The sequence below is a fragment of the Budorcas taxicolor genome, chromosome 14 (assembly GCF_023091745.1).
Source record: "Budorcas taxicolor isolate Tak-1 chromosome 14, Takin1.1, whole genome shotgun sequence".
NCBI classification, from domain to species: Eukaryota; Metazoa; Chordata; class Mammalia; order Artiodactyla; family Bovidae; genus Budorcas; species Budorcas taxicolor.
The window spans coordinates 17,960,930-17,980,620 of record NC_068923.1 but is presented as its reverse complement, the minus strand read 5'-3'; the positions used below and the strand labels follow the sequence as shown (position 1 = coordinate 17,980,620).

Genomic DNA, 19,691 nt, shown 5'->3' with positions numbered 1-19,691 from the left:
AACCCAGTGAGAAAGTAAGTCCCATCCAGAGAAGCAGAATCTAAATCACCTGCATAATTAAAGCACATTTCATATCATATGGCTACCAGAGAAGGAACATATTTTCAGGGAGAACAAGAATGTATAATCCTGCCCCTTAATTTATGCGGCAGCACCCTCTGTGTGAACAACACTGGGTCTATGGCTTCCTAGCACTTCTATGTCATCTGGCTGTGCCTTGGCAGACAAAAATCTCATCTCAGCCTCCACCTCTACTGTATTAATTACTGTGACACTTCTGTCTCCCCATGAAGACTGGGTGCCTCCAGAGCAGGAAAGCATCTTCTCATCCCCAGGGATGCGTTCCACAGCACCAACTTGCAGCAGATGCCACTAAGTAAACTACTGAGCATGTAATAGCGTCACTGACTCTTGCTGGTGGTTATTGTGAGCTTACTATGCGTCAGGACCATTCTAGTCATTTCCTTGCATAATTCATTCAAACCTTAATACAAACCTTTGAGGTAGGGACCTCCTACCAGCTCAACTTTATAGGTGAAGAATCCAAGAAACCAAATAGGTGAAATAACTTTTCTAAATCCAGAAGGCTGAGAAGTGTCAGAAGCAGGAATTGAACCTGGAAATTTTGGAATGTGCAGCCTGTACCACTCCCGAATTCTGCCTCACTAGACACAATGAGTTTTTCCTGTTTCTATTTTAAAGCAATTATCTTGCAATTTATAATAATTTTCCAAAAAAAGTAAAAAATAATTTAAAAAATTTTGAAGAAGGTTCTGTTTCTGACCTGGGACATTTCCTTTAATAACCTCTATAACATGTAAAGTGCCCTTTACATTTATAATCGCTAAGATACAACCACACAAAATTGATGGGATGCAGCAAAAGCCGTTCTTAGAGGGACATTCATACCAATATAGGCCTTACTTAAGAAAGAAGAAAGATCTCAAACAACCTAACCCACCACCTAAAAGAATTAGAAAAAGAAGAACAAAGAAAACCAAAAGCTAGCAGAAAAAAGCAGATAATAAAGATCAGAGAGGAAATAAATAAAATAGAGATTTTTAAAAAATCAGTAAGACCAAGATCTGGTTCTTTGAAAGGGTAAACAAAATGCACAACCTCTGGCCAAGCTCACCAAGAAGAAAAGACAGGGCTCAAACAAACAAAAAAAAGACATGTAATGTGTAAGACAAAGCCCTACAGAGGACGGATATTTATCCTCATGTTTCAGGTGAGGAAATGAAGCTCAAATTGTCAAGGCCTGGGATCACATGACTAGTTCATGCAACATCAGGGTTCAAACGGCCTACTTCCTCAGTCAACTCCACGAACCTTCTTCTGGCAGAAGCTGGGGTGGGAGGAGGCACGATGCAGATGGTGGCACAGTGGGAGCCTGCAGGCACCGGAATGAGCACAGGACATAGGAGAGGGGGTGGCCTCCAGTCTCAGGGGCCTGACACTCCCTGGAGAAAGGAGGAGTGAAGAGTGGAGGAGAAGGACCTGCTTGGAAATGTGGGGCCTTGACTACTGCGTACTGCTTAACTCTATGCAGAGGTGGGGGAGAAGCCAGTGGTCTCCAGGGTCTTTCTCTTTCTGGATCACAGGCCCCAGCCAGCCTGTAGCCTGTTGCCCATAAACCATCAGCCTCCCTGGCTTGTCCCTTGCATGGGCCATGTAAGCTCCCTCTCCCCTGCATCTCCCACACCTCCCCCAAGGAGGAGCTAAACAGACCACCACATGTGCACTAACTTTGCAGTCATTCAACTGCAAACAATTCTACTCGCCATAATATCACTGTCAACAACGGGGTAATATAGTTGCCAAGGCAACCCAAAACGAATTTTTGGATATGTAGCTATGAATGACCAGAACTCTTGACCTTACTGAATTTGAAAGTGAAAATGAAAGTGAAGTCGCGTCCGACCCTTTGCGACCCCACGGACTGTAACCTACCAGGCTCCTCTGTCCATGGGATTTTCCAGGCAACAGTACTGGAGTGGATTGCCATTTCCTATTTCTGCAGTATTCCTGGCTACCTTGTAGGGTGAAGGTTAAGCAGCTTTTACACGGTTCTTTTTGTCTCCTTACCGTCTCTCTCTTCCATTCCAAAGTATGTCTCCTTCTTCTTAAAGTCTGGTTGATCCATACAGTCTCCCAAACTTACTAATGCAAATACTTCTGCCAGAATATAATCTTGATGTCTAGCATTACTTTTTATGTAATAAGTTCTGTATTTCTGACTCAGTGCTATCACATTGAACCTGCTGATAGCCTGGGATACCTTACTAACACTCCAAGGTTAGAACCTGGATTGTCCTTGGCAATCCTTCTTCCCAAGGAGGATTGCCTTTGACTCCTTATTGTGCACAGAAAGTGCTACCACACCTGGCTACTGACTCAGTCCCACACACCAAATTATTATTAACTGATTATTAACTCTGATTATTAACTCCTCTTTGACAACAGGCTTCTTACCTACCAGCTAGATGCCATTTCCCATCCTCTTCCTCCCTGATTTGATTTTAGCCAACCTCTACAGCCAGGTTTGGGGCTTCCCAGGTGTCTCAGTGGTAGAATCGACCTGCCAATGCAGGAGACCTAAGAGACTTGGGGTTCGATCCCTGAGTGAGGAAGATCCCCTGGAGGAGGGCATGGCAACCCACTCCAGTATTCTTGCTCAGAACATTCCATGGACAGAGGAGCCTGGCGGGCTGTGGTCCATGGAGTCACAAAGAGTCAGACACACCTGAGCAACTGAGCATGCACTCACAGCCAGGATTATCCTCAGACACCAGCTGCTCCTAGGAGTTGTTGTTTTTTTTTTTTTTTTCTTTTAGCCAGGTCCCCTTTGCAATAACACAGGGCCAAAGCAACAGTGGGTCTACGTTTCCAAAATCCACTTATTCAACAATCAATAATGGTTCGCTGAGTGCCTCTATGTACCCTGCTAAGCCCTGGTTTACAGTGATAAATGAAGGCTTACCAGTGGGCAGCAAGTGCCCCACTGTTATCCTCCTGCTCACCTGTCTGCCCAACGATGGAAGCGCTCAGTCTGTGGGGGATCCTTGAGGACACCTTCAAGGTCAATCGGATCTGATAATACCTAAGAAAAGAACAGAGGACAGGCTGCTGAATATCGGACTTCTTATTATTGCCTGCTTCTAAAAACACCTAGACTTAATCCTAAAGACTGTAGGCAACAGGCTAGTTTCTGGATGGCATGCATGATCATCTAGCATCAGAGAGAGATTTATTTTGCCAGCACTGTCAGGGAGGGATGAGATGGGCCAAGATGGAGACAGGAAGTTGGGTACATCCGAGGATCCTATGAGACACAGAAAAGGTTGGTGGTAATAGACATAGGAACAAGGGAGCGATAAGTCATATGCCACAGGCACGTTATGAGAGATGGCTTTTCTTTAGGTGAAAAAGTCCATTCTACAGAAAATAGGATTTGAGTGCATGATGGACAATCCACACATGAACTGAACTGATATCACATTGCAACACAAGTACTTCCTTTAGAAACACAGCAGCTGAGCTGCTAATCCTGGGGGTATCAGGAAACAATGTCACCAGTGTATATCTACGCTCTGGGTTTTATCACAGCACCCCCATTTCTAGATTCAGATTCTGGTTGCAGAATGTCGAGCAGGTTCCCATGCTGTCAGGGGACTCTCGTTTGTCCTCTTCTGCCACATGTGCAGAAGCACGTTTTGAAGTTCTGCGCCTTGCAATTAACAATCCTTTCATTTGCAAGAACATGTGTGGCCTCATCATTGTCCTCCCCTTCCACTGTTTTCAAACCCACTGGGCAAAAGACTTTGAATAAAACAAACTGAAAGAGAAGTAAAATAGACCATGAAAACACATCAGTTTCTCATGGCTCACTGAACTCACAGCTGGGAGCTTCTCTGCTACTGAGTCCGTGAATACAGTCAGAGAAGGTCCCTGTTGACGCGTTCTTGTGTATACGGTTATCCAAGGAGACTGAGCGCAGAGGACGCAGGCACTGCACTCATGTAGCCTGGGTGACATCACGCGAGAGCTGTGTGACTCTGAGGACATCACACACCTTCTCTGAGCTGTTTTGTATTTGTTAAATGAGGTCTCCTGCATTGCAGGCAGATTGTTTACCCTCTGAGCCACCAGGGTAGCCCCAAAAGAAAGAAAGAAAAAGATCTGTCATACCTTCTGCTTCCAAGAAATATGGAGTAGACATATTTTTCCCTGTTCTCACTCACCATAGCCAGAAGTTCTAGACAGTGTACAAAAAAAGAAACAAACAGAGATTCTCAAAGGTGAAGAAGAAAGTAAACAGTCCAGGGACCTCAAGGTCCAAGAAAGACATGGTGGTGGGTTTTCTGTATATTCTTTTGCCTCACAAACTTCTCACTGTAGTTCATCTGTTATTTCTCTCTATAGCACATTTAAAGAACAAAGGTTTTTAATCTCGAGGAAGCTGAATTCACCATTTTTTATGAGTAATATGTTTCGTGTCAAGTTTAAAAACTCTGCTTAGTTCTAGACCCCAAAACGTTCCTCTATTTTGTTTTCCTAAAAGCTTTCTATTTTTCAAAGAGGTCTATGATCCACTTTGAGGTCATTTTTACGTGAGGAGTGAGATAAGCTAAGTTTCTGTTTTGTCTTATTGGGGCCTATGGGTGTCCGGTTGCCACAGGACCATTTATTGGAAAGGCTTTATAGAATTACTTTTGAAGCTTTGTCAAGGATCTCCTGGGTGACCTCTGACTGCTGTGTGGGGCTACAGGTCCAGGCTCCCCATATGGTCTCTGTTTAAACCAGGCCAGGTGGAGTTCTAGTTCTTATCACTGCCTGCTGGTAGTGAAAACCTAGCTCCCTACTTGAGACCTTCTCTTGCTGGGGGAGAGGGGGGAAGGTGCTTGTTACAGCCTGGCAATGGTGGACATCTAGGATCCCACTTGGGCTTTGCTGGTGTGGGTGGAGGTCAAGCCACAGTTTTTCCTGTGCTTCTTGGCTAGTACAGAACTACTATTGTCAAAACTTTTCTGTTTTGCTAGGCTGCTTCCTATTAAAAAACAGAGATATTACTTTGTCAACAAAGGTCTGTCTAGTCAAGGCTATGGTTCTTCCGGTAGTCATGTATGGATGTGAGAGCTCAACTATAAAGAAAGCTGAGCGCCGAAGAATTGATGCTTTTGAACTGTGGTGTTGGAGAAGACTCTTGAGAGTCCCTTGGACAGCAAGGAGATCCAACCAGTCCATCCTAAAGGAAATCAGTTCTGAATATCCATTGGAAGGACTGAGGCTGAAGCCGAAACTCCAATATTTTGGCCACCTGATGGTGAAGAACCAACTCATTGGAAAAGACCCTGCTGCTGGGAAAGATTAAAGGCAGGAAGGGAAGGGGACAACAGAGGATGAGATGGTTGGATGGCATCACCGACTCAATGGACATGAGTTTGAGTAAACTCCGGGAGTTGGTGATGGACAGGGAGGCCTGGTGTGCTGCAGTCCATGGGGTCGCAAGGAGTTAGACATGACTGAGCGACTGAATGAACTGCAGCTGCAGCTGCTTCCTTCCTGGTCCTGTGTCTCAAGAAAGCAGACATTTTCGGTTGGAGCTTTTATTTTGATATTTAAAATGGCCTCTGAGTGTAGAGCTAAAGTGCTGTCTAGTGTCCCTAAAAGCAAGAAGCCTGTGATGTGCCTTACACAGAGGTAGGCTTCATTCAGGAATGAGCTACACTGCTGTCAGCCATGAGTTCAATGTTAATGAATCAGATGAATATATTTGTATAGACAGATACATATATATGAATATATGTATATATGCTACACTGCGGTTAGTCGTTCGGTCATGTCCGACTCTTTGCCAACCCATGGACTGTAGCCTACCAGGCTCCTCTGTCCATAGGGATTCTCCAGGCAATAATATTGAAGTGGGTTGTCATACCCTCCTCCAGGCAATCTTCCTGCAGATCGAACTCAGGTCTCCTGCATTGCAAGTGAATTCTTTACCTTCTGAGCCACCAGGGAAGCACAAGAATACTGGAGTAGGTAGGTAGCCTATCCCTTCTCCAGGGGAACTTCCTGACCCAGGGATTGAACTGGGCTCTCCTGCATTTCCGGTGGATTCTTTAACAGCTGAGCTCCCAGGGAAGCCCATGTAAAGGCACATATATACACACGCTTATTTTAGGTGTTTCCACATATACCTTTAAACAGAAACCCACCTAAACAAGCTATATATTGATCAGGTGATGAGAACATGACCAGAGGCTGTCAGGAACATAACCCTGTGTTTCTGCTGGGATCTTTTACCTCCATCATGAAATCCAGAGAGGAAGCATCTGAGTCAGGGAGACAGAGGCAGAGTGGAAGGTTCTTGCACTGTCTACAGCAGACAGTTGCTACTTAGCAGTAGTTAATGACCACTGTGCAGAAATGCTGGCTGTGGAATGCTAGACCATTTTATTTTTCCAGGGAAGACAGTAATTCAGATTTTTATTAAACCATTTTAAAATTTTTGAATGTTGGTTCATAAATCAATGACAACGCCAAGAGCAACAGCAAAAACAATTAGCAGCAGCAACCGCGGCCACAGTGTTAACAATAAAGCCCTGTGCTGACAAGATAAAATACACTTGCAGGCTGAATCTCCATGGGCCAGCAATTGGCAAACTCTGATTTGTACAAATATAAGATGTCACTTTTAGTGTCTCTATAATAAAAGACCAATGCATTTTAATAATTTCATCATCAAAGGAAAAGGCACAAATCCTACCACCACCACCACCAGCAGTTGTAATATTCAAATGGTTTCCTCTCCAAACATAAAATAGGTCAATTACTGCCAGAGGCTATGCATTGCTTTTCTGTTGGATTATGCTCAGAGCAGTTACAATAATGCTCAAGCTTTATTAAGCATCTCTGTGCTAGGACTTGTCCTAGGAAATCTCATGTATGCATTCTTGTTTGGTCTCCACAAAGGCTTCATAAAGGGCTTCCCTGCTGGCTCAGTGGTAAAGAATCCGCCTGCCAGTGCAGGAGATGTGGGTTTGATTCCTGGGTTGGGAAGATCCCCTGGAGGAGGAAATGGCAACCCACTCCAGTATCCTTGTCTGGGAAATCCCATGAACAGAGAAGCCTGGTGGGCTACAGCCCATAGGATTGCAAAAAAGTCACACAGGTCTTAGCGACTAAGCAATAAAGTCCTTGTAAAAGAAAGCATTATCTCAAGTGTCAACCAAAGAAGACACTGAGTCATTGGAGGACTCAAACTGCTTAGCTAAAGTAGTTAAGTTAGCAAAAAGCAATGAGGTTCTAACTTGAGAAACAACAGTAATTTGTTTTTGCCTATTATATCTGATAGGAGTCATATTTTGTTGCACAGATAATAATTCTTTTGTTATCAACTCCGGAGCATTATCTGAATTGTTGCTCCTTAAAAGCACTAATGGTACTGAACCTTATTTCAAGGAACTCATCATCTTGAGCTTCAGATGCTTTATAGGCATATGCTGAAAGAAACAGGTTTCAATTAAGTTGGCCCATTTGGCTTCTTGTCTTGATTACACAGAATGTTTCAATCCCTTTAGCAATTATCTTTTGTCTGAAAACAAGTTTCTGTCAGGCCATAAACTCATAAACCATGACATCTGTGACACAGATGATTTTGTTCGATTCTTTCAGGAAATCTCTGGTGCACTTACTGTGACTTCCATCTTAAAGATTAGAAAACTAAAGCTAGAGATGAAGGAATCTGTCCAAGTTCACATAGTCAGTAAATAATGTTAGTGCATCTCCTAGAATGACCTTATTGCTTCAAATAGATAAACTTTAACCATTTTAAAGTCACCTTCTTCCAGTTGTTTTGACTCAAGGAAGACCGCATGAAGAAGGGAGTAGTTAGCACCAATCCCTAGGGATGAACAAGCAGTAGGAAAAGATGGGGTAAGTACCAGTCAGAAGGAATGGAGAAGCTAAGACTAGGAAGCGAAAACCTTCAGACTACGTGCTGGTTGTATTTGAATAGTCTAGATTTGCAAAGGGCCCTTTTGGGAAGTGAGAGGAAAACAGGCATCCTTTATTGGCTTCCGCCTGTAAAAGTGACACTGAACGATGCCCCTTACATAATGTGGCAGGTAGAATAATGTCCCTTCCAAAGATAGCTACATCCTGATCTTTAGAACTTTGAAAAAGAATTAAGGTTGCAGGTGGAATTACAGTTGCTAATCAAAGAAAAAAAAGTATTTTAAGTATAATGAGAGCTGTACATTTGCACACTGTTGATAGAATGGAAAAATCATGATAGCCTTTCTGGAAAGCAATTTGGCAAGAATATCAAACATTTTTATTTTCCTTGATGCAATAGTTCAATAGGAATCTAACTTTATTTTTATTTTTTGGCTCCACTGCACAGCATGCAGGATCTTAGCTCCCTACCAGAGATCAAACCTGTACCTCCTGCAGTGGAAGCATGGAGTCCTAACCACTAGACCACCAGGGAAGTCCCTAGGAATCTAACTGTAAACGTGTGTGTGTGATTTTTATAATAGTGAAAAATCAGAACAACAAAGATGGTAAAATAAAATCCTATGATGACACATTATATAACCTATAAAAACTATGATTTTGAGAACTACTTAACAAAGGAAAAGTGTACAACACAACATTTTTAATGGGAGTATCCTCATTAATTTTTTCTAATATAGTGTTTAAAAGTTAAAATAATGCCAATAAGTGAATCAATAAAGTTTTAATAAGTTTTTTAAAAATCAGGAGATTATTCTGGATTCCCTGGGTGTGTCCAAAGCATTCATCAAGCTTCTTCTTAGTGAAAAAGAAGCGAGTGACAGAAGAATGCAATGTGAGAAAGGTTATCATCCATGCTGGCTACGAAGAGTGAGAGGCCACCAGCCAAGGAATGTGGACAGGCTATAAGAGCTGGAAAAGAGAGGTTCATAGAACCTCCCCTAGAGACTCCACAAAGGATCACAGTCCTGCCAACATTCTTATTTTAGCCCAGAAGGACTCATTTCAGACTTCTGTCCTCCAGAATTGTTAGATAAGTTTACATTGTGTTAAGTCACCAAGTTTGTGGTGATGTATTACAGCAATAATAAATTAATGTGTACAGGCTTTCAAATCCCCTCCTCATGACAAAACTAATAGACAGGAAAGGTTACCTCTATGTTAACAATATACAAACTGTAACTCGGAGAGATTACATAATTCTCCTACAGGCACACAGCTAGTTAATGGCAAGATTTAGTGGGGAGTAAAATGCAGGAGAAGGCAATGGCACCCCACTCCAGTACTCTTGCCTGGAAAATCCCATGGACGGAGGAGCCTGGTGGGCTGCAGTCCATGGGGTCGCTAAGAGTTGGACATGACTGAGCGACTTCACTTTCACTTTTCACTTTCATGCATTGGAGAAGGAAATAGCAGCCCACTCCAGTGTTCTTGCCTGGAGAATCCCAGGGACGTGGGAGCCTGGTGGGCTGCCGTCTCTGGGGTCGCACAGAGTCAGACACGTCTGAAGTGACTTAGTAGCAGTACCAGCAAAATGCAGGAGGGCCTAGAGGAGCTACTCCACGTTCAAGGTCAGGAGGGGCAGCAGTGAGGAGATACCCCTCGTCCAAGGTAAGGAGCAGCGGCTGCACTTTGCTGGAGCAGCAAAGGTAAGAGAAACCCAAGTAAGACGGTAGGTGTTGCCAGAGGGCATCAGAGGGCAGACACACTGAAACCATAATCACAGAAAACTAGTCAATCTAATCACACTAGGACCACAGCCTTGTCTAACTCAATGAAACTAAGCCACGCCGTGTGGGGTCACCCAAGAAGGGCGGGTCATTGTGAAGAGGTCTGACAGAATGTGGTCCACTGGAGAAGGGAATGGCAAACCACTTCAGTATTCTTGCCTTGAGAACCCCATGAACAGTATGAAAAGGCAAAATGATAAGATACTGAAAGAGGAACTCCCCAGGTCAGTAGGTGCCCAATATGTTACTGGAGATCAGTGGAGAAATAACTCCAGAAAGAATGAAGGAATGGAGCCAAAGCAAAAACAATACCCAGCTGTGGATGTGACTGGTGATAGAAGCAAGGTCTGATGCTGTAAAGAGCAATATTGCATAGGAACCTGGAATGTCAGGTCCATGAATCAAGGCAAATTGGAAGTGGTCAAACAAGAGATGGCAAGGGTGAACGTCGACATTCTAGGAATCAGCGAACTAAAATGGACTGGAATGGGTGAATTTAACTCAGATGACCATTATATCTACTACTGTGGGCAGGAATCCCTTAGAAGAAATGGAGTAGCCATCATGGGCAACAAGAGTCTGAAATGCAGTACTTGGATGCAGTCTCAAAAATGACTGAATGATCTTTGTTCATTTCCAAAGCAAACCATTCAATATCACAGTAATCCAAGTCTATGACACAACCAGTAACACTGAAGAAGCTGAAGCTGAACGGTTCTATGAAGACCTACAAGACCTTTTAGAACTAACACCCAAAAAAGATGTCCTTTTCATTATAGGGGACTGGAATGCAAAAGTAGGAAGTCAAGAAACACCTGGAGTCACAGGCAAATTTGGCCGTGGAATATGGAATGAAGCAGGGCAAAGACTAATAGAGTTTTGCCAAGAGAATGCACCAGTCATAGCAAACACCCTCTTCCAACAACACAAGAGAAGACTCTACACATGGGCATCATCAGACGGGCAACACCAAAATCAGATTGATTATATTCTTTGCAGGCAAAGAAGGAGAAGCTCTATACAGTCAACAAAAACAAGACCAGGAGCTGACTGTGGCTCAGATCATGAACTCCTTATTGCCAAATTCAGACTTAAATCAAAGAAAGTAGAGAAAACCACTAGACCATTCAGGTATGACCTAAATCAAATCCCTTATGATTATACAGTGGAAGTGAGAAATAGATTTAAGGGACTAGATCTGATAGATAGAGTGCCTGATGAACTGTGGACGGAGGTTCGTGACACTGTACAGGAGGCAAGGATCAAGACCATCCCCATGGAAAAGAAATGCAAAAAAGCAAAATGGCTGTCTGGGGAGGCCTTACAAATAGCTGTGAAAAGAAAAGAAGTAAAAAGCAAAGGAGAAAAAGAAAGATACAAGCATCTGAATGCAGAGTTCCAAAGAACAGCAAGAAGAGATAAGAAAGCCTTCCTCAGTGATCAATGCAAAGAAATAGAGGAAAACAACAGAATGGGAAAGACTAGAGATCTCTTCAAGAAAATTAGAGACACCAAGGAAACATTTCATGCAAAGATGGGCTTGATAAAGGACAGAAATGGTATGGACCTCACAGAAGCAGAAGATATTAAGCAGAGGTGGCAAGAATACACAGAAGAACTGTACAAAAAAGATCTTCACGACCAAAATAACCATGATAGTGTGATCACTCACCTAGAGCCAGACATCCTGGAATGTGAAGTCAAGTAGGCCTTAGAAAGCATCACTATGAAGAAAGCTAGTGCAGGTGATGGAATTCCAGTTGAGCTCTTTCAAATCCTGAAAGATGATGCTGTGAAAGTGCTGCACTTAATATGCCAGCAAATTTGGGAAACTCAGCAGTGGCCACAGGACTGGAAAACGTCAGTTATCATTCCAATCCCAAAAAAAGGCAATGCCAAATAATGCTCAAACTACCACACAATTGCACTCACCTCACATGCTAGGAAAGTAATGCTCAAAATTCTCCAAGCCAGGCTTCAGCAATACGTGAACTATGAACGTCCAGATCTTCAAGCTGGTTTTAGAAAAGGCAGAGGAACCAGAGATCAAATTGCCAACATCTGCTGGATCATCGAAAAAGCAAGAGAGTTCCAGAAAAACATCGATTTCTGCTTTATTGACTATGCCAAAGTCTTTGACTGTGTGGATCACAATAAACTGTGGAAAATTCTGAAAGAGATGGAAATACCAGACCACTTGGCCTGCCTCTTGAGAAACCTGTATGCAGGTAGGGAAGCAACAGTTAGAACTAGACATGGAACAACAGACTGGTTCCAAATAGGAAAAGGGGTATATCAAGGCTGTATATTGTCACCCTGCTTATTTAACTTATATGCAGAGTACATCATGAGAAACGCTGAGCTGGAAGAAGCACAAGCTGGAATCAAGATTGCCAGGAGAAAAATCAATAACCTTAGATATGCAGATGACACCACCCTTATGGCAGAAAGTGAAGAGGAACTAAAAAGCCTCTTGATGAGAGTGAAAGAAGAGAGTGAAAAAGTTGGCTTACAGCTCAACATTCAGAAAACTATGATCATGGCATCTGGTCCCATCACTTCATGGGAAATAGATGGGGAAACAGTGGAAACAGTGTCAGACTTTATTTTCTTGGGCACCAAAATCACTGCAGATGGTGATTGCAGCCGTGAAATTAAAAGACACTTACTCCTTGGAAGAAAAGTTATGACCAACCTAGACAGCATATTGAAAAGCAGAGACATTACTTTGCCAACAAAGGTCCGTCTAGTCAAGGCTATGGTTTTTCCTGTGGTCATGTATGGATGTGAGAGTTGGACTGTGCAGAGAGCTGAGTGCTGAAGAACTGATGCTTTTGAACTGTGGTGTTGGAAAAGACTCTTGAGAGTCTCTTGGACTGCAAGGAAATCCAACCAGTCCATTCTACAGGAGATTAGCCCTGAGTGTTCTTTGGAAGGAATGATGCTAAAGCTGAATCTCTGGTACTTTGGCCACCTCATGCAAAGAGTTGACTCATCGGAAAAGACTCTGATGCTGGGAGGGACTGGGGACAGGAGGAAAAGGGGATGACAGAGGATGAGATGGCTGGATGGCATCACCGACTCAATGGTCATGAGTTTGAGTGATCTCTGGGAGTTGGTGATGGACAGGGAGGCATGGCGTGCTGCGATTCATGGGGTCGCAAAGAGTTGGACACGACAGAGCAACTGAACTGAACTGAACTGAAAATGCAGGTGGTCGGTGTTCAGTTGCTCAGCTGTGTCCTACTCTTTACAACCCCATGGACTGCAGCACACCAGGCTTCTCTGTCCTTCACTGTCTCTCGGAGTTTGCTCAAATTCATGTCCATTGAGTCCATGATGCCATCCAACAATTTCATATCACCCCCCTCTCCTCCTGCCCTCAATCTTTCCCAGCATCAGGGTCTTTTCCAATGTGTTGCCTCTTCCCATGAGGTGGCCAAAGTATTGGAGCTTCAGCCTCATTCCTTCCAAGGAATACTCAGGGTTGATTTCATTTAGGATTGACTGGTTTGATCTCCTTACTGCCCAAGGGACTCTCAAGAATCTTCTTTAGCACCACAGTTCAAAAGCATCATTTCTTCAGCACTCAGCCTTCTTTATGGTCCAACTCTCACATTCATATATGACTTCTGGAAAAACCATAGCTTTCACTATATGAACCTTTGACCATCTGACTAAAATTTAAGTTCTTATGTGGTGGAGGCAAAGCCTGGTGCTTTAATGTTCATAAGCTCACTTAAATTTCCCCATTGTTCATTTTCCCCCGGAAGCTTAACCGCACTTATTCTGATCACTAATGTATTTTTCGTCTGTTTTCTCAAAAATGCAGTCAGAATACGAATGCTGCTTTTTGCTTCTATGTTTCTTAGAGCTCTTACTAAGAGCATTGTACAAAGGGAAGAAAAACATCTCATAAACATCGGCTATCAGTTGATTAGAAATATCCAGCTTCTGAGGGAGACAAGCCACGCCATATTCTTCTATTTCCAACAACTAACATGGTGTTGACACAGAGCTGACATTCATTCAGTCCCAGAGGAATGCACAGATGAATGAATGAATGAAGATTCCCGCAATAAACCGCAAGGATATACAATCCAGTCCCAACATCTACAACTGAGTGAGTGGCTCAGAACCCACGTGTGATTCTTCTAATATTAACAGAACTAGAAACAGGGACTTTCCTGGCAGTCCAGTGATCGAGACTTCATTTTCCAATGCAGGAGGTCCAGGTTCAATCCCTGGTCAGGGAGCTAAGCTCCAATATTTCATGGCCAAAAAACCAAAGCATAAAACTGAAGCAATACTGAACCAAAGCCAATAAAGGCTTTAAAAATGGGCCACATAAAAATAAGTACAAAGTAGAAATACTATCCTATAATGGGACACAGAGGTCTATGGCATTTTGTCATAAGCACTTTCATACCAGAAGTATTATGAAACCACCTTTCTGACCCAGGGACGTCTGACATGACTTAAAATACAAACCACTGTGCTTGTGGAAAGGTCAACAACCAAGACTCTGGAGCCAGAATGTTCCAGAGCCAAGCAGGCGAACTTGAGATAATAACTTTCCTTTTCTGAGCTTCTTTCCTTGTGGGTAATGACACCACTAATGACACAGAACTGTCATGAGATGTGAACAGGGCAGGGCCTGTTAAGCCCAGGGTGATTCTAAACCCCATATTCCATTAAAGACAGAATACTGGTGTTACTGTTACCTAAGACGGGTGTGAAACACATATCCTCCCCACACACGATCCCACTCTATCCTCCAACTTCATAGCTGGGGTGAAGCTGGGGGAAGGTGAGGGTCTGGGTGGGACAAGGTTCAAAGATGCCTGTGGCACAGAGCACTTCATAATACAAATGAGAGACACAAGATGGAACTGTCTATTCTAACATAGCTTTGCTCATATGGCTGGAAAAAGAAGCATCTTTCTTTGAGTCTTCAGAGTCAATATAGCACAGTGGTTTCAGAGCGTGAACTCTGAAACTCTGCCTGTTACCGGTCATGTAAAAACCCCATAGTGGAGGGCCTGAACATCACACATAATTAAAAGTTGTGAGATTGAAGGAAAACAGACTGGCTCCAAATTGGGAAAGGAGTATGTCAAGGCTGTATATTGTCACTCTGCTTATTTAACTTACATGCAGAGTACATCATGTGAAATGCTGGGCTGGATGAAGCACAAGCTGGAATTAAGATTGCTTGGAGAAATATCAATAACCTGAGATATGCAGATGACACCACCCTTATGGCAGAAAGTGAAGAAGAACTAAAAAGCCTCTTGATGAAAGTGAAAGAGGAGAGTGAAAAAGACGGCTTAAAACTTAACATTCAAAAAATGAGGATCATGGCATCTGGTCCCATTACTTCATGGGAAATAGATGGGAAAACAATGGAAAAAGTGAGAGACTTTATTTTCTTGGGCTCCAAAATCACTGCAGATGGTGACTGCAGCCATGAAATTAAAAGATGCCTACTCTTTGGAAGAAAAGCTATGACCAACCTAGACAGCATATTGAAAAGCAGAGACATTACTTTGCTGACAAAGGTCCATCTAGTGAAAGCTATGGTTTTTCCAATAGTCATGTATGGATGGGAGAGTTGGACTATAAAGAAAGCTGAGTGCGGAAGAACTGATGCTTTTGAACTGTGGTGTTGAAGAAGATTCTTGAGAGTCCCTTGGACTGTGAGGAGATCCAACCAGTCCATCCTAAAGGAAATCAGTCCTGAATATTCACTGGAAGGAATGATGCTGAAGCTGAAGCTCAAATCATTTGGCCACCTGATGTGAGTAGCTGGCTCATTGGCAAAGGCCCTGATGCTGGGAAAGATTGAAGGCAAGAGAAGGGGATGACAGAGGATGAGATGGTTGGATGGCATCACCGACTCTATGGACATGGGTTTGGGTGGACTCCAGGAGTTGGTGATGGATAGGGAGGCCTGGTGTGCTGCGGTTCATGGGGCCGGGAAGAGTCGGACATGACTGAGCGACTGAACTGAACTGAAGAACATACTGTTTTCGACTGTCTTTTCAACTTTTATGTTTTTATATGCAGCTATTAAAATTTCTTTGTAAGTCAAAAAATAAAATAAATAAAATAAAATTTCATTTATGGCAAATTAAAAGCAAAGTGGAAGACCTGCTAGCTTTAGGGTGAAACTCCCTGGCCTAGCAGGGAAACCAGTGAAGCCCTGCCAGTAAATAGAGGCTCAGTGTTCTGAAAAATTAACAACAAAGACCTAGGAGAATGACCGATATAGTTTCACTACACACTCATAGACTGATTCATCTATTCTGACAGTATCCACCCACCATGACAGAACTACAAGCCATTTGGCCCCAGTAACAAATGATAAGATACTTCTTGAAGAAAAGTTCACTTTACTATTTCAGCAAAACTTATCTGGATACTTCTACATGGTCAAACAATGATTATAACAATCCAGTCAGATTCCACTAGTGTTTACACTGAGGACCCTCCTCATTCCTTTATCCCTATCCTCCTTATTGATCCAGAGGGTCTGTGTGTGGTACTCACACTGTGAACTGTCTCAGAATCCATAATCCCAATGCAAGGGGGTGTGGGTTCGATTCCCGGTCGGGGAACTAAGATCCCACATGTCTCACAGCATGGCCAAAAAACAAAACAAAACAAAACTACAATAGCAATAACAACAGCCATGATGCTTTTGTGTGACTTAAGACAATTTAAACTCTCTGAACTTCAGTCTTCTCATTTACCGAGGGATGTATCAGTTCCCTTCTGGAGTTGACACTGATAAAAACAAAAACGAAGAGCAACCCTGGGCTGCAAAAAATGATGGACATTATTTTTGCTCTTTTTACTTTTACATATCAACCTCAACAGGTTCACAAACAAATGCCTGTGTTCATAAAAGCAGCCCACTTAAAGGAAAGCAAAGCTGCAACACCAGTAGCCTCGTTGGAAATGCTTCTGTAAAAAATGAGGCTGTGCGCCTGCTGGAGCACTGAGATGCGCCTCCCCACCCTGGCATCTCCCTCCACCATTTCTGTTCACACTGGCTGCTGGACCTGTTGTTCCCACCTGATGAGTCAGCCCAGATGGGGTTTCTAATTTGCACGCGTGGCCATGTGTCAGGGTTGTCGGTGCCAGTCTTTATGTCACCCAGAAAAGCACCCTTTGCCGGTAAAATGAAGGCTCCTTCTCAAGAGCCAGTATAGGATGGGATGCCATCAAAGATGCCTGACACCTAGGGCAGTGGGTTCTCCTCCTTTTTGACTGGAGGCTGTGTTTGATTTTCTTCACATTTGTGTTGCTTGATTAAATGACATCGGGTGGAAGCAGGCTTGCAAGCTTCTCCTGCAGCTTGAAATGACAGAGGTAATTTAAAACCTCAGACCAGAAAATCTGCTGTGCAGTATCACACTGGGGTGAGGGTCTCTGCAGAGAGAATTTTTCTGATGGGTGAGACCTGACCCAGCTATGAATTCCAAGCTGTCTGAGGATAGGGGCAGGGTTGGAAAGCAAACACAACTCACAGGTCTTTTGTGTAGCGAGGTCAGAGGCAAGGGATGGAACTCCAGAGCTTGCACCTCACAGGGCCAGGTGTTAAACATTGGCTCATCTCTTATGAGTGACCTTCAGCAATTCATCTGACCTCTCTGAGCACTGGTTTCCTCATCTTAAAAATTAATGGTTGTGAAGAACACATGGGGCCCTATAGGGAGAGCGCATGGCACAGTGCATAAGGCATGGGAAGCACCAACTCCTTTTAAAATTATAATTGCAATTATTAAAAGAATCGTGACTTATCTAGACGCTGCCATTGAGAAGCAGATGCATCAAAAGGGAAGACGATCCCCAAGACCACCAAGCTGGTTTGCAGAAACCATGACAACACCACAAAAGAACCAGAGACTGCTCCTTCTGGCCCACTGTCCAACCCACCCTGCCAACATATTTGCATACAATTTAATTCTAGGATATATATTCATATGAACTGATAAGGCCCTCTACACAGAGATGACTAAATTATCTTACTGTTGCTCTGAATACTCCACACATATTAACAACCACCACAATATCATAGTAAGAATAAAGGAAGCATATTTCTTACAAGCCAGTCTGAGTCAGGCACCATACCAGAGGTTTTATATTCAGTGTCACATTCTATCTGGATAATACTCATAAAAGGTGGTCATTATCTTCTCTACTATTCCTTTGAGGAAACTGAAGTTCATAAAAAAAAAAAAAGAAACTAAACACTCATAGACTTATAGCTTGTAGCTAGAACTGAAATACAGACTCACGGCTATGTAACTCCAAAGATAAAAATATATTTATATATTTCAAATTAAGGCCAACTCAAAATAAAATGGCATGTGTACCCCAGAGCTCACTGCAGCACTATTTACAGCAGCCCGGACACGGAAGCAGCAAAATGTCTATCAACAGATAAAGAAAAGAAGGTGTGACACGTATATACAAAGGAGTACCACACAGCCATGAAAGGGGATGGAGCCGAATCATCTGCAGAGACAGAGGCGGACCCAGCAGGCATCATACAGAGTGAAATAAGTCAGAGAGGAACACAGATATCACAAAGGAGTACCACACAGCCATAAAAGGGGATGGAGCCGAATCATCTGCAGAGACAGAGGCGGACCCAGAGGGCGTCACACAGAGCGAAATAAGTCAGAGAGGGGAATACAGATATCACAGGAGTACCACACAGCCATAAAAGGGGATGGAGCCGAATCATCTACAGAGACAGGTGGACCCAGAGGGCGTCATACAGAGCGAAATAAGCCAGAGAGAGGAACACAGATATCACAAACTAGTACATACATGTGGCTGCTACTGCTGCCAAGTCGCTTCAGTCGTGTCCAACTCTGTGCGACCCCATAGACGGCAGCCCACCAGGCTCCTCCGTCCTTGGGATTCTCCAGGCAAGAACACGGGAGAGGGTTGCCATTTCCTTCTCCAATGCATGACAGTGAAAAGTGAAAGTGAAGTCGCTCAGTCGTGTCCGACTCTTAGCGACCCCATGGACTGCAGCCCACCAGGCTCCTCTGTCCATGGGATTTTCCCGGCAAGAGGACTGGAGAAGGTTGCCATTGCCTTCTCCACATATACATGGAATCTAGAAAAAATAGGTTATCTTATTTTCAAAATAGAAAGAGACACAGAGGTAGAGAACAAACACATGGATGCCACAGGATGACAGATGAGGGCCAGGATGCATATTGGTATTGTTGATGTGTATTGACTGACACCATTGATATTATGTGTGAAATAGTTAACTAACGAGAACCTACTGCACAGCACAGGGAACTCTACTCAGTGCTCTGTGGGGACCTGAATGGGAAGGAAATCCAAAAACGAGGACAAATATGTATGCACACGGCTGATTCACTTTGCCATACAGTAGAAATTAACACGATGTTGTAAAGCAGCTATACTCCAATAAAAACTAACTTCAAACAAATCAACGTCATTTCATATATATACTGGTCACCTGCAAATGCAAGTGGGGTGCAGTGATGGCTCATAATAACAGGAAGAATCCAAACATTCCGTCATGCCAGTGATAATAATGGGAAAAAAATGTGCAACCTGTGTGTCCACTTTATCCACATGCTTGCTACTCAGTTATGGTCAACTGGAAATTAACCTATGCCAAGTACAAAGCATCAAGACAGGGACTGAGGGCCCAGAGACAAACGAGAAAACAGTCCCTGCCCTTAAGGAGCTTACAGTCTAGCAGATATGAAAATTGATTTCACAAATTATTCTAATCATAGGGAGGCTCTCAGAGTTTTCAAGAAGATGAGATGAAGGGCAAGGTTAGATCAGAGTGGGAGATGTTGGCTCCAGTACAAAGCAGGGGTCCATCCAAGGTGGAAGTGAATTAAATCTCGTCCTTAAAAATAGCACAGGGTACTG

The 19,691-nt window shown here is 43.3% G+C and overlaps 1 protein-coding gene across 1 annotated transcript in view; it reads right to left on the bottom strand.

Annotated features, from left to right (window-relative positions):
* Nucleotides 1-19,691, bottom strand: part of FAM135B (family with sequence similarity 135 member B) — a 155,798-nt gene that overhangs the window by 114,626 nt on the left and 21,481 nt on the right. The window contains exon 2 of the mRNA XM_052651827.1: nt 3,024-3,103. Coding sequence (XP_052507787.1) covers nt 3,024-3,103 — 80 coding nt within the window. The remainder of the gene's footprint in view (nt 1-3,023; nt 3,104-19,691) is intronic.